The following is a 12,807-nucleotide window of genomic DNA, read 5'->3' as shown; positions in this document are numbered from 1 at the left end:
TATCTACTCTGTGGATTATTTCTGGTGGTTACAAAGTTCTATCTTGGTTCATGGTCACTGATAAAGAGTTATGGTCCCAAACTATAGCCGATTATCAGGTGACAGTAACTAGCCAAAGAGGAAGATGAGCTGGAGAGAGAAAAATGCATGTCTTCTAGACTTCTCATAATCTCAAATGACCTATCACTTGATGGACATGTGAAAAAGGCATTATTTAAATCTAGAGAGATGATGAAACTCTGGGTGCATTTATATCAAGACTAAAAGCATGCGTTAAAAAGTTAAGAACACGTTACTTTGGTATTCAACAAGTCGATTATTTATTTACCTGGCTCATATTTATTAAACATACTAATCATACAGTTAATAATTGTTTATGGTCTTTCTTGATTATTGTACTTATATTTGCAACTTTTTGAAAAGTTCGGTTGTTCACTGGCATCTCTTCATGTGCAACACATACACAATAAAATCATGCCGAGGAAGTGTTCAACATGGCATTCTATGTTTTCATTCATTCAATTGTTCCTTTAAAAAATAAAGCCTATCTTATTTCTGTATTCTTCTTAAAATATATTATCATTTGTTCATAGGAAGATATTTAAAAACAGTATTCCAAATTACCATGAAATAGCTTGAAATAAAAACAAAACAAAACGAAGAAATATGGTTGAAGACTAACTCCTTGAAGCAGCAAAACTAAGTCTTGAGATCAAAAATCAAATATTCAAGAAGGGTAACTGAAGTCTCTATTAAAGTTGAAGGATGAATAAATTTCCACCAAAGGTGACTCCTACTCTAACCACCTAGTGGGCCAATTTTGTTCAGGCACCAGTCCTCATCATGACTTTTAGGGAAAATAAATTCATTCTGATTTCAGAGGAAAAGTCCATGCAGTTGGGAACTGAACTCGGTCCATGGGTGGATAAGACTGCTCACCTGATGAATGAGACGGAAGAGAAAAACTTATTTGGTGGAAGGGAAAGATTCCTTCTCTTTTTTCTATAGGACAGTAAAGAACCATGGCATCTTTCAAATCCTAAAACAAGTCTAAGGCTGGTGGTAAACATATCCTGTTACCAGAAGCATCTATGCATTTCCCTGTAATTCTCTTGTAAATGTGGGTTCCCTCAAGGAGGCAGAGTTTGTTGATGCAGAAGGCAAATCATTCCATGGTTTTAATGAACAGGTTGTGTTGTGTGCTGAAGAATGAGGAAAGTGAGGAGGTTCTAGGGGAGTTCAATAGATGATTCCTGAATCCCTGCACTTTACACAGGTACATAGTTGTAGCTGGGGCATGGATTATCATATCTAATTCTAACTTAAATGTGTAAAGTTCTAGCTGGGGCATGGATTATCATATCTAATTTTATAAAATTCTGACATACACTCACTGTGATCCTCTCCCAACTCTGTCAGGATTACTGCCCATTTTGATGAATATAAACATGGGATTAAATGAATGAATGCTTCATTTTAACTCTGAGGAACATTTGGTTTTGCCATTATTTACTGTTGTTTATTGATAGAATGATATCTCCACAGACCAAAATATTTTATTACATATTATCGCTGAACATATAATTCATAATTGCGTAGTATAGAAAATAAACTTTTTGGTATTGTCCTCAGCATTTAATAATGCAAAACTAGTGACAAACATCTTTAGAAAAAAATAACAAAATAGTCCTTCGGTATTAAAATTTCTTATTAAAAAGCATTAGATCAAAGTTAAGAGTATGACATGTTATTAATGCATAGATGAGTTAGGCATGAATAAAATGAATCAAATCCCATCTCGTAGATTAAATCAAAATATTTGAAATCTGCAGGTCACAGTTTGTCATAGGTCAGTTGCAACGACAATGCATTCAGGTGTTTTCATTACTCTGTGGTTTTTGATGATACAATATTTAAAATAATGTACACCCAGGATATAAGCAATTTACTGCATACTTACCAGGTGATTTTTATGCCACTTTGCTGAATGCAGGATTAATATATTTGGGCTTTTTATTGCTTGAGTAGAAAGTGCTCTTTTATTATTTTATGTTTATAATATAGAAAATTAAAAAATAAAACAAAACCTTTTTTGAAATGCCATACATCACACTGTGGTAGTGGTTGATTTTCTCAAGATCGTCTTCTGTGGTTTCGGTGCAGGGGGAGGAGGCACAGTCGCAGGTCTGAGAGGGGGGAAGCTGTTGCTGTGGCTTACTCCCAGCCCCCCGTTTTCTAGCGGGAAAGGAGGAAGATGGGGTGGTGGTGGGAGGGGAGGACCTTGGTGAGGAATCTTTCCTGGTGGGTGGCCCGGTCCGCTGTGTAGGTGGACCTCCCTGTTTTTCATGGTAAACCGGGTATCGCAGTCAGGACAACAGCCATGGTACTGCACTTGCTCATTAAACCGTACTCGCTCCCGAGGCCCCACCTGGGGACACCTGTCTTTGTCAGGTCTATGCATCAGAGTCTGCACTGGAGCCTTGTCCAAGTTACTGTTGGGTATGCAGCAGACATCTCCATTTGGAATCGTGTTCGGTCCTCCGGGAATGCCTCCGTTTCGCAGGAGGGTGCCATTGGTCTTCACAGGATTGGCAGTTGACACCACCCTTTGGGGGTCTTCACACTTCACAGGTGTCAGCCGCGGAGGGGGCGGTGGAGGGTTTGGCTTTCTCAAAACGGTGAGGATGGCAGACGGGTGTGCCGGGGGTTTGATGAGCGGCGCGTTGGCCTGCACCTTGATCTTCTCGATGCTGGAGGCCGTGGTGCCGCTGGAGCTGCTGTTGAGCGTGTCGGTTTTGGAGCTGTCGGTCATCTCATCCTCCAGCTGTAGGTCAGAGGTCAGGGTATCAATCTGGTCAACCACCTGGCAGAAAAGGACAAGGTCACTATGTTGAATGAACCAAAGAAAAATATATCAGAAACAATTTCCTTCTGTCTAGATGGAATGGGCTGCGGAACGTTGGCTGAGACTGTGCATATTCCTTCGTGCTTCATGTTTTTGGTCAGTACATTTACAGAAGAGCGGCCATCGCACCCAGTGCCGACTGCTTGATCACATAATTTCACACACCTAGAATGTAATATGCCATGGCTGTGCACACTCTATTCCTGACTCAGCTGAACTCACCAAAGATGGAACCCGGGTACAGAATTAAAACTGATTCTTACAAAGAAGGACAGATTACCTCCCTTCTGTTGAGAACGTGGAAAGTTACAGAGCATTGCTTCTCTGCTGAACCGGAGAAAAAGCCAGACGATCTGAAAAATCATACCTTTTCTTAAGACCATCAGAGAAAGGAGATTACAAAACAATCGAATGAGCATTCAAGAGTTTCAAGCCCTCTGAAGTAGACAGCCCACCTGCTCACTCTTTCAGTATTTCCAAGGCCTATAAGTTCAACAGTTTCACCACATGTAACAAACGCCACAAATTCAAGGAACTTCTTCCAGTGTTTTCCCTTTCAGCAAATGGCACCCCTCTGCTCTCACCATGTTAAATAGTCAGAAATCTACAAATTATCATGGACACTTCCCTCTCATTTTCACTTTCATCTTCTGTCCAAGGCGCCTGGAGAATAAGTCCTATTTTACTTCCTAAATGCATCTTAATTTTTTTCTCCTGTGGGAAAAAAAAAAATCACAGGAAAAAAAGACAGCCGGCACAAAAGTGAGTGGACAAGACAGCAAGACTATGATGACCAGCTAAAGGCAGAATGTGTGCTCTCAGGACACTTGAGAGTTCTTAGGAGCCCAGGCAATGTCTTCTGTACTCAATCACTGCCTCTTTTCTGTGAGTCTCTCATGTGAAAGGTTGAGGGGAGGGAAAGGTCTGGAAAGAGTCCTTCTGGGGCACGAAAGAGCAAAACCCCATCCACTTCCTGGACCCACCTATCTCACTGACAAAGCAAAGCAGCACGAAGTCTCCCACCTCTAAGACACAGGCAAAGATCCTCCGCTTCTGGGAGAGGGCAGATGCAAAAGCTGTTGACCTTAGGGACAGGGATTGGAAATTCACTTGGGCCCAGGTTCTACACTAATAAAAAGCATATGTCTCGACCACAGAAGGCCTGGGATAGACACAGGCAGAGGCAGGAGGCAGACAAGGCTGTCAGGGCCATGAGGATGTGAGGCAGGTCTGAGTTAGTGTGAAGAAAGCCTAAGATACAGAAAGACTGGGTGGAAGGACCTCAGACAATGCAGTTTTCAGGAAAGCTCTGCAAGGCAATTAGGGTGTCTCCCATGACTGGTTGCCTTGGTATCTCTGGCTTATTGTCACTGGCTGGAAGCAGCTTGTGGACAGCATGACCTCCGCTCTAATGCTGCACTTTAGAGCCTGGCCTTGGTGTCGCTTAGTCACTGCCACTACCTGCAGAGATCTCAGCCCATTCTCACGGCCACCATAGAGGCATTACTGTGCAGAATGAAAATGGAACTTTTTTAAAAAAAGCTTATTCATGTCTCTTCACTTTACACATTTCATTTCATTTATTCCACATGGAGATTTTTTATCTCCTTTCTTACCTAGATCCAAGTTTATTCAACTGTGAAGTTGAGGGGCCAGCAGGTGGTGTAGTGAGTGGTTAAAGTACTGAACTGCCACATGGTCAATTGAGGTTCAAGTCTCAGACCCAGAGGCTTGAAACATACTGGGCATGTGTGCATTTGCACCCAAAGTCCCCAGAGGAGAATGGAGAAGAAGGGATTGAAGTGAGGCCATCCCCCCAAGGGGTGATTTCTCACTTTATCTCTCTGTCTCTATCTCTCTGGTGAGCTCACATGCTCTAGAGCAAAATTCCCTCTTACAAAAAAAATGAAAAGACTATGAAATTTATTCTGACTCATGGTGGTAGGATTGCACTAAAAATGAAAACCTCTTAAGAATCCAGAAGCTGGGGAGGAGAGAGACTTACTATTTCTTCCTCACGAGTCTCTTGGGCAACTGTTTTTATAAGGCAGGCCAAAGCCACCAGTTTTGTCTCTCAATATTTCAACAGTTTCAACACTTTTAACAAATGCAACCAATTCAACGAACTTTCTCCACTATTTTCTCTTTCAGCAAATGGCACCCCTCTGCTCTTGCCATGTCAAATAGTCTGAAATCTACAAATAATTATTGACATTTCTCTTTCATTTTCACTTTCATCTGCTGTCCAAGGCTCCTGGAGAACAAATCCTTCGATTTTAGTTCCTAAATTCATCTTAAATGCATCACGTCTCTATTTTCTTTTAGATCCTAGTCTGAGCCTCCATTATTTACCATATAGACCCACCCAGAGTCATTTTGTTTTTTATTTTATTTCTATAATATCAGTAACGTTTTTCTTAAGGTATATCCTCTTGTCAGCTTCTTACTTTAAACCTTTCGATGCCTGCTCATTTTTCCTGTGATAAAGATCTGTCTTAACATGGCCTTCAAGGCCCTGAATATTCTCGCTGGATAAGAAGCTAGTAAGTGTTAAACAACTGGCTCTTGGAGGGTAAGGCAGTTGCTATGGTTCGTCCCCCAAAGGCCCACGTTTTACACTTTGATTTTGTGATTGTCTGTCCCCCAGAAGTTCCCGTGCTGAAACTCGGTTATACTTTAAAGGAGTTAAGTGAAACAATTCCTTCACGGCGTCCAGGGTGGAGTCTTTGAGTGTGATAAAGTCATTAGGGCAGAGCCCCATGAGTGAGTCCAGTGTGTACATCAGAGGGGATGAGCCAGGCAGGGGCCGCGTGGCTATGGGTACAGACCGCATCCTGCTCTGCTCAGGTTTCTGCCTTCTGCCTTTTTGTGATGCCTTTGGACTTTCCAGCCACCAGGACTGGAAATCAGAATACCTCAATTTCCTTACAGATCACCCAGTCTAAGCTATTTCTGTCAGCAGCACAATGCTGGACTAAGACAGGAGGCTTAATCTGAAGAGTTGCTCAGATTTCATGGCGCAGGATCTCCCTGCGGTTGATTGGGCGTGATGCGACATCACTGAAGGTGAAGGTGGTAGAAACACGTAGCAGCACACCAGCATAAAGCGTCTTTACAATACGGACACAGTGGACTCAAGAGCACCGATAATAGTGAAATGTTGTAAAACAAGAACAGCGGGGTAATTAGCAAATCTTCATGTTCAATGTAATTTGCTTAAATGTCCATTTACATAGCTTTCGTTTTAAATACTGCTTGTGTTTAACAACCAGCTCACAAAATTTCTAAAAATATGATTGGCCCTTGTTAGCAAGTTTCAATCCATTCCATCATATCACTCTCTTAACTGCTAAATAACTGTACCTCCAACTCCAAGAGTTTCCCTTTCATGTATGTTTTCAGATTCCTCCTACTTTTCTTTATACCCTCCCAATTGCCAGTTACTTCCTGCTGCAGGATGTCTGTCCATGCTAGCATTGCTTCATGAAATTCTCTGAGCTTGTCTCCGTGTTTAACTAATTCCCACACATCTTCAAAATCTTAGCTCAAGAGTCAATCATGAAGTAAGCCTTCCCCCTCCTATTGCAATTACAGATTAAATTAATGTATTAAATATTCACAAGGAATCCTACTTCTTTCATTCAAAGCCTTCCCATTATTTTGTGTGCAGTGGTATTATGAGTATTGAAATATTTCCCCGGTAGACTCTAATCTCAATGAGACCAGGGCTCTTGTTTCTTTTTCTTTTGTATTCTAAAGGCCTAATGTAGCTGCTGGTACTTATTAGAGACTCTGCAAATATTTGTTAACTAAATGCATTGATGGTTATTTCATTGGTCCAAATGTGAGCAAAAGCATTTTCTTTCCTCTTGATTTCTGGAGGTGTTACAATGTGAAAACTCACTCAGTTATTCTAAAAGAAAATGGGCTGAAAAAGGACTTACCTCTACATGACCACAGAGCTCCTGGCGCATTCTCTAGTTCTAAACCAGATACTGTAGAAATTAAAGTGCAAAGTGACATCTAAAGAATGTCAGAAGTTTGTGTCCAGTAGTTGGCGTAAGAATTAAGGCACTGGACTCCTACATGGCTGACCATGGTTCTAGTCCTGGACCTGGTGGCTTGAAAGAGATTCACACTGGGCACATGCGCATGCACACTTAAAATCCCAGGAGGCTAACAGAGAAAAAGGGATTGCAGGGAAGCCATTCCCCCTCAGGTGGTGGGGTGTGATTTCTCACTTTCTCTCTTGCTCTCTTACTGTCTCCTCTTTCTCCAGCAAGCACACTTCCTAAAAACCTTAAAAAATAATAATGTCAGAGGTAGAGGGACACTTTTGGTTCTTGGCTCCTGTGTCCTGTTTACCTGGAGAGGTATCTACCACTGCCCTTTTATAGTGCTATATCTGCAGCCGAGCAGAGAGAGGTCCTCGGCCGTGAGGGAAGTGGAGCTGAATTACAGAAATGAACAAATGCATCCTAAGCTCCTGAAGGCTTGATGGCTCCTGGCTGGCTTTAGTCTCTACAGAGGTATTTCCTGAGCGTCTGTGAAATGGCAAGAGGATAAAATGTAAAAATAAAACACTACCATCATGGGTCAAGGAAACTAGTGGAAGATCCTGACTTTAACTAAATTTTCCAACAAGTAATTGCAAAAGTGCAACTGCCTTGAGTGCTCAGAAGAATAGGAGATGTTAGAAGAAGGCAACGGGACCCCATCAGAGGTCAGAGAGGCATTTCTGAAGGCTGAGACCGAGCTAACTGGTAGAAGAGGAGTGGCTCAAGCAATCCTCTCAGGGAAGAGCCTGATCAAAGTCCTCTGATAAAAGAGAGCTCCTGAGTGAGAGCGATTTTAAAAAGACCATTTTGGCTGAAGGGCACTGTGAGAGATGAGAGATGAGGCTGAGGAGTGAGGGAGTGGCCAGACCGTGAGGGCCCTTGAATTGTGCTGAAGTGCCACATAGTTTTAAAGAGCTCTAGATCTGAGAGAAGAAACATTCAAAGAAAATTGAATATACAACGAATTAGCATTTTTCAAAACTGAAGCATCCTCTAGGTAAAGTACACAGAATATCGAGCAGGAAAATACAAACAAAACCAGACACAACTATAGTGAAACTACGGAACACTGAAAATCAATGATAAATGTTTTACAACAACAACCAAAAGGAACACCAAATATTTGTAGAGTGATAAAAACGAGGCTGACAGGAGATCTTTACACAGGTAATAGAGGCTTCAAGATAATTTAGAAATGCATTTCATGCTGAAAGAAAGTGATTGGAAATGTAATATAGTTTAGCCTCTATGTAAAAGTGAGAGAAATAGACATTTTCAGACAATAAAGTCTGAGAGAGTATTCTTATAACTCACTATTTAAATAATAACTCAGTGAAAAGTAAAAAAAAAAAAAAAAGAATCGGAAGGAACAATTGGATGTGAGCATAGATGGATAATGAAAATGGCAGACGTGTAAATCAAAATATGCACTGATTATAAAAACAATAATATTTTTTTTTGAGAAATTTTTGTTATAGGGCATGTGCGCTCGCCGAAAAGACAGAGAGAAAGAGAGACAGAAAGCAAGAAATCACCCTCCAGGGGAATAGCCACGCTGCAATTTCTGCTCCTCCATTCTCCTCTCAGGATCTTGGGCACGCACGCACATGCGCCCGGCATGAGTTTAAGCCACCAGGTCCGGGACGTGAACTGCAGTCGACTACATGGGAGTCCAGCGACATAGCCATTACACTAACTGCTGGTCCCTAAAACAATAATATATTAATGACTAATTTAGGAGAGTGTTAGATAAATGTGAAATAAAATACTAAGAAAAATCATGTCTGATTGTAGACCAATCAGAATTAAAGCATTTTAAGATCATTATGTTTTGTGTGTGTGTGTGTGTGTGTGTGTGTGTGTGTAAGGAAAATTAGTATCTACTGGATATTTTAGATTTTATTTAGACAAGAATACATGTCAACTATATTTAGGGTAATTACTGAAATAACAGACTTAAAATGATAACTTCTAAAATCACATAAGAAATAAAAAGGTGAGTAAAGAAAATTCAATAAACCTACTGCAAAAATGGCTGAAAAGAGACCAGTAGGTGGTGTAGTGGTTGGGGCGCTGGACTCGCACATAAACAATCACAGTTCAAGTCCCAGATCCTGTGACTTGAAACGCATGCCAGGTGTGTGCCCAAAATCCTGAAAGGAGAACGGAGAAGAGACTGAGGTGTGGTCATCCCCCTAGCGTGGGGGGAGAGAGTGACTTCTCACTTTCCGTCTCTCTGTCTCTCTCTGTGTCTCCAGCAAGCACACAAGCCCTATAGCAAAAATTACACTAAAAAAATAATTAATTAATTAATTTTAAAAGGCTGAAAATAAGTAAACTTAAAGAAATAAGAAAAAGCATAATAAGTTCAAATCATTGCATAAGCTATCAGAAGAAAATATTTCAATATATTTATGATCACAATTTATTAATAATAATTTATTAAAAAATAATGATTGCTATCAAAAGAAATATGGAAAGATTGAAAATAAAGTGACAGTAATAAGATATAGCAGGTAAATAACTGAATAAATCATTATACAACAAAAACAATAAGAAGCAAAAAGACTTAGCCTAAATCTTTTTAAAATTTTTCTTTCTTTTTGCCCTTGGGTGCATGTGCTCACCAGAGAGAGAGAGACAGAGAGGAAAAGTGAGAAATCATCCCCGAGGGGACAACCACACCACAATTCCTTCTCCTTTCAGTATTTTGAGGAGAAGGGATTGCAGTGTGACCATTCCCCATGGTGAGGGACGGGGGATGCTTTGTCACTCTCTCTGTCTGTCTCTGTCTTCCTCTGGTGAGTACATGTGCCCTCTGGCAAATTAAAAAAGAAATATGTAAATAGTGTACACTTGTGGTATATGACATGAAATGATAAGATATATATATAGTCAAATGATCATTGTAATGAAACAAATTAACTTATCCATCATCTCACATACTTACTCATCCCCCATACCTCATGGCAAGATCAGCTATAATCAACTCATTCAGTAAAAATCCTGATTACAACACGCTATTATTAACTACAGTTCTCATGCTGCACATCGGATCTTTGACTTGTTTGTATTATAATATTTCCTACTTCATATCCTTTGACCTACATCTCCCTAATCTCTTCATTTTCCTCCCCCAAAACTGACTACCACTGTTTTATTCTCTATCTCTATATATCTTAACTTTTTTTTTGAAGATTACAAACATAAGTGAGATCATGCAATATTATTTTCTTCCTGTGTCTGGCTTATTTCACTTAGCACAATCTCTTCCAGGTCCATCTGTAAAGTGGCAAATGGCAGGGTGTCCTCCTTTTCTAAGGCAGAGTAATATTTAACACTAGTTAAAAATAGATAGAAAAAATGAGGTAGTCCTTACAGATGCCATGTGGAGAACATATTGAAGGGTGCTGCAGTTTATTTATGTGGCCAGTTGGACTTTATTATAGTCAAGTGAGAGAGGAATAAATTACCCAGACAAGGAATCTACTGTATTCTTATAATCATACATCTCTGTCTTACTTAACTTAAGCTATTTCAATGTATCATATGATACAGGATGAAATTTAAAACAAAATGAAAAAACACAGCAAAAGCAGGCATAAGAGGGACGTTCATAGCAATTAGTGTACGCAAGAAAAAGATGGAAAGGTGGCCAAAGGACAACCTAATATCATGCCTCAGGGAAATGGAAAAACAACAACAGAAAAATCCAAAAAAATGCCAGGAGAAAAGAGATAACAAAGATTTGAGTAGAAATAAATGAAATAGAAAATAAGCAAACTATACAGAAAATAAATGAAAGCAAAAGCTGGTTCTTTGAAAAGATAAACAATATTGACATACCATTAAGTAGACTAATTAAGAAGAAGAGAGAAAATATGCATCAAATTCACAGTGAATCAGGCAACAATACAATGGACATAATAGAAATAAAAAGCATCATTAGAGGATACTATGAGTGACTCTACGCCAACAAAGAAGAAAACCTGGCTGAGATGGACAAATTCCTGGAGTCATATAATCTACCAAGATTGACACAGGAGGACATAGAAATCCTGAATAGACCTGTAACATGCAATGGAATTGAATCAGTAATAAATAACCTTCCAACAAAGAAAAGTCCAGGTCCCGATGGCTTCACTTCTATATTTTACAAAACTTTTAAAGAAGAGGTAACCCCCATTCTACTCACACTGTTTCTAGAGATTCAAAAGGAAGGAACTCTTTCAGATTCATTCTATGAAGCCTCCGTTACCCTCATACCCAAAACAGACAAAGATACAACAAAAAAGGAAAACTGCAGATCTATATCTCTGATGAATATAGATGCAAAAATTCTCAACAAGATACTTGCTAACTGTATTCAAACAGCATATAAAAAAGGTTATTCATCATGATCGGGTAGGCTTTATTCCAGGGATGCAAGGGTGGCTCAACATATATATATGCAAAACCATAAATATAATATGCCTATTAACAGAAAGAAAGACAAAAACTACATTATCATCTCAACTGATGTATAAAAAACATTTGACAAAATACCACATTCCTTTATGATAAAGACTCTCAGGATAATTGGCATAGAAGGATCATTTCTCAGCATAATAAAAGCCATCTGTGGAAAACCTACAGCTAATATTGTTAGCATATAACAAAACTGGCACAAGACAAGGCTGCCCACTTTCTCCACTCGCATTCAGTATAGTACTGGAAGTCCTAGCCAATACGATCAGACAAGAGAAGAAAATAAAAGGGGAAAGGGATTTTATTTCTTTTCTCCTTTTATTAGGGATAATAATAATAATAGGGGTCCCTATTCCGGGAAAGAAGAGCTGAAATTATCTGTTTTCAGATGACATGATCGTATATGTAGAAGACCCAACAGTATCCACAAAAACCTCCTTGAAGTAATAAATGCATACAGTAAAGTGGCAGGATACAAAAATTAACTTACAAAAATCTATAGCATTTCTATGTACAAACAATAAGCAGACAGAGACATAACTGAAGAAATTAATCCCATTTACCATATCTAAAGAACTGTAAGATACCTAGGAATAAAACTAATCAAGGAAATCAAAGATTTCTATAAGGAAGACTATGAAAACCTTAAGAAAATTGAAAAGGACACAAAAAAGTGGAAGGACATCCCATGTTCCTGGATTGGCAGTATTAATATAATCAAAATGGCAATCCTACCCAAATTAATCTACATGTTTAATGCAATCCCTATAAAATTACAAGAGACATTATTCACAGATCTAGAAAAGACAATCATAGAATTTGTCTGGAACCATAAAAGACCCCGTATTGCCAAAGCCATCCTGCACCAAGAGTGGAGTTGGTGGCATCTCACTCCCTGACCCCAAAATATATTACAAAGCAGTGATAATCGAAACAGCATGGTATTGGCACAAAAACAGACATGAGGACCAATGGAACAGAGTAGAGACCCAAGAAATAAACCCGAAAACATACAGCCAACTGATTTTTTTACAAAGGGTACCAGTCAATCCAATGGGAAAAGGAAAACCTCTTTAGAAAATGGTGCTGGAAAAACCAGATATCGGGACCAGAAGTTAGCGTAGTGGCTATGTCACTGGATTCCCACATACTCGACCGCGATTCGAGTCCCGGACCCGGTGGCTTAAACTCACGCTGGGCACGTGTGCGTGCGTGCCCAAGATCCCAAGAGGAGAATGGAGGAGAAGGGACTGTGGCGTGGCCATCCCCTTTAGGGGGTGATTTCTCTCTTTCTGTCTCTCTGTCTCTGTCTGTCTGGTGAGCGCATGTGCCCTATAGCAAAAAAAAAGAAAAAAAAAGAAAAAAAGAAAAACCGGG

At 39.7% G+C, this 12,807-nt stretch overlaps 1 protein-coding gene across 2 annotated transcripts in view; it reads right to left on the bottom strand.

The window, feature by feature from the left end:
- Positions 1-319: 319 nt before the first annotated feature.
- Positions 320-12,807, bottom strand: part of PRR16 (proline rich 16) — a 234,207-nt gene continuing 221,719 nt past the window's right edge. The window contains exon 2 of one of the 2 annotated variants that reach the window (XM_006153163.2): positions 320-2,865. In XM_006153163.2, coding sequence (XP_006153225.1) covers positions 2,108-2,865 — 758 coding nt within the window. In that variant the 3' untranslated portion in view covers positions 320-2,107. The remainder of the gene's footprint in view (positions 2,866-12,807) is intronic. The other variant, XM_014589594.2, reaches the window with a different exon arrangement.

Source organism: Tupaia chinensis, unplaced genomic scaffold (genome assembly GCF_000334495.1).
Source record: "Tupaia chinensis unplaced genomic scaffold, TupChi_1.0 Scaffold000364_1, whole genome shotgun sequence".
Taxonomy (NCBI): domain Eukaryota; kingdom Metazoa; phylum Chordata; class Mammalia; order Scandentia; family Tupaiidae; genus Tupaia; species Tupaia belangeri.
The sequence above is the reverse complement of the archived record's forward strand: the minus strand, read 5'-3'. Positions and strand labels throughout refer to the sequence as shown.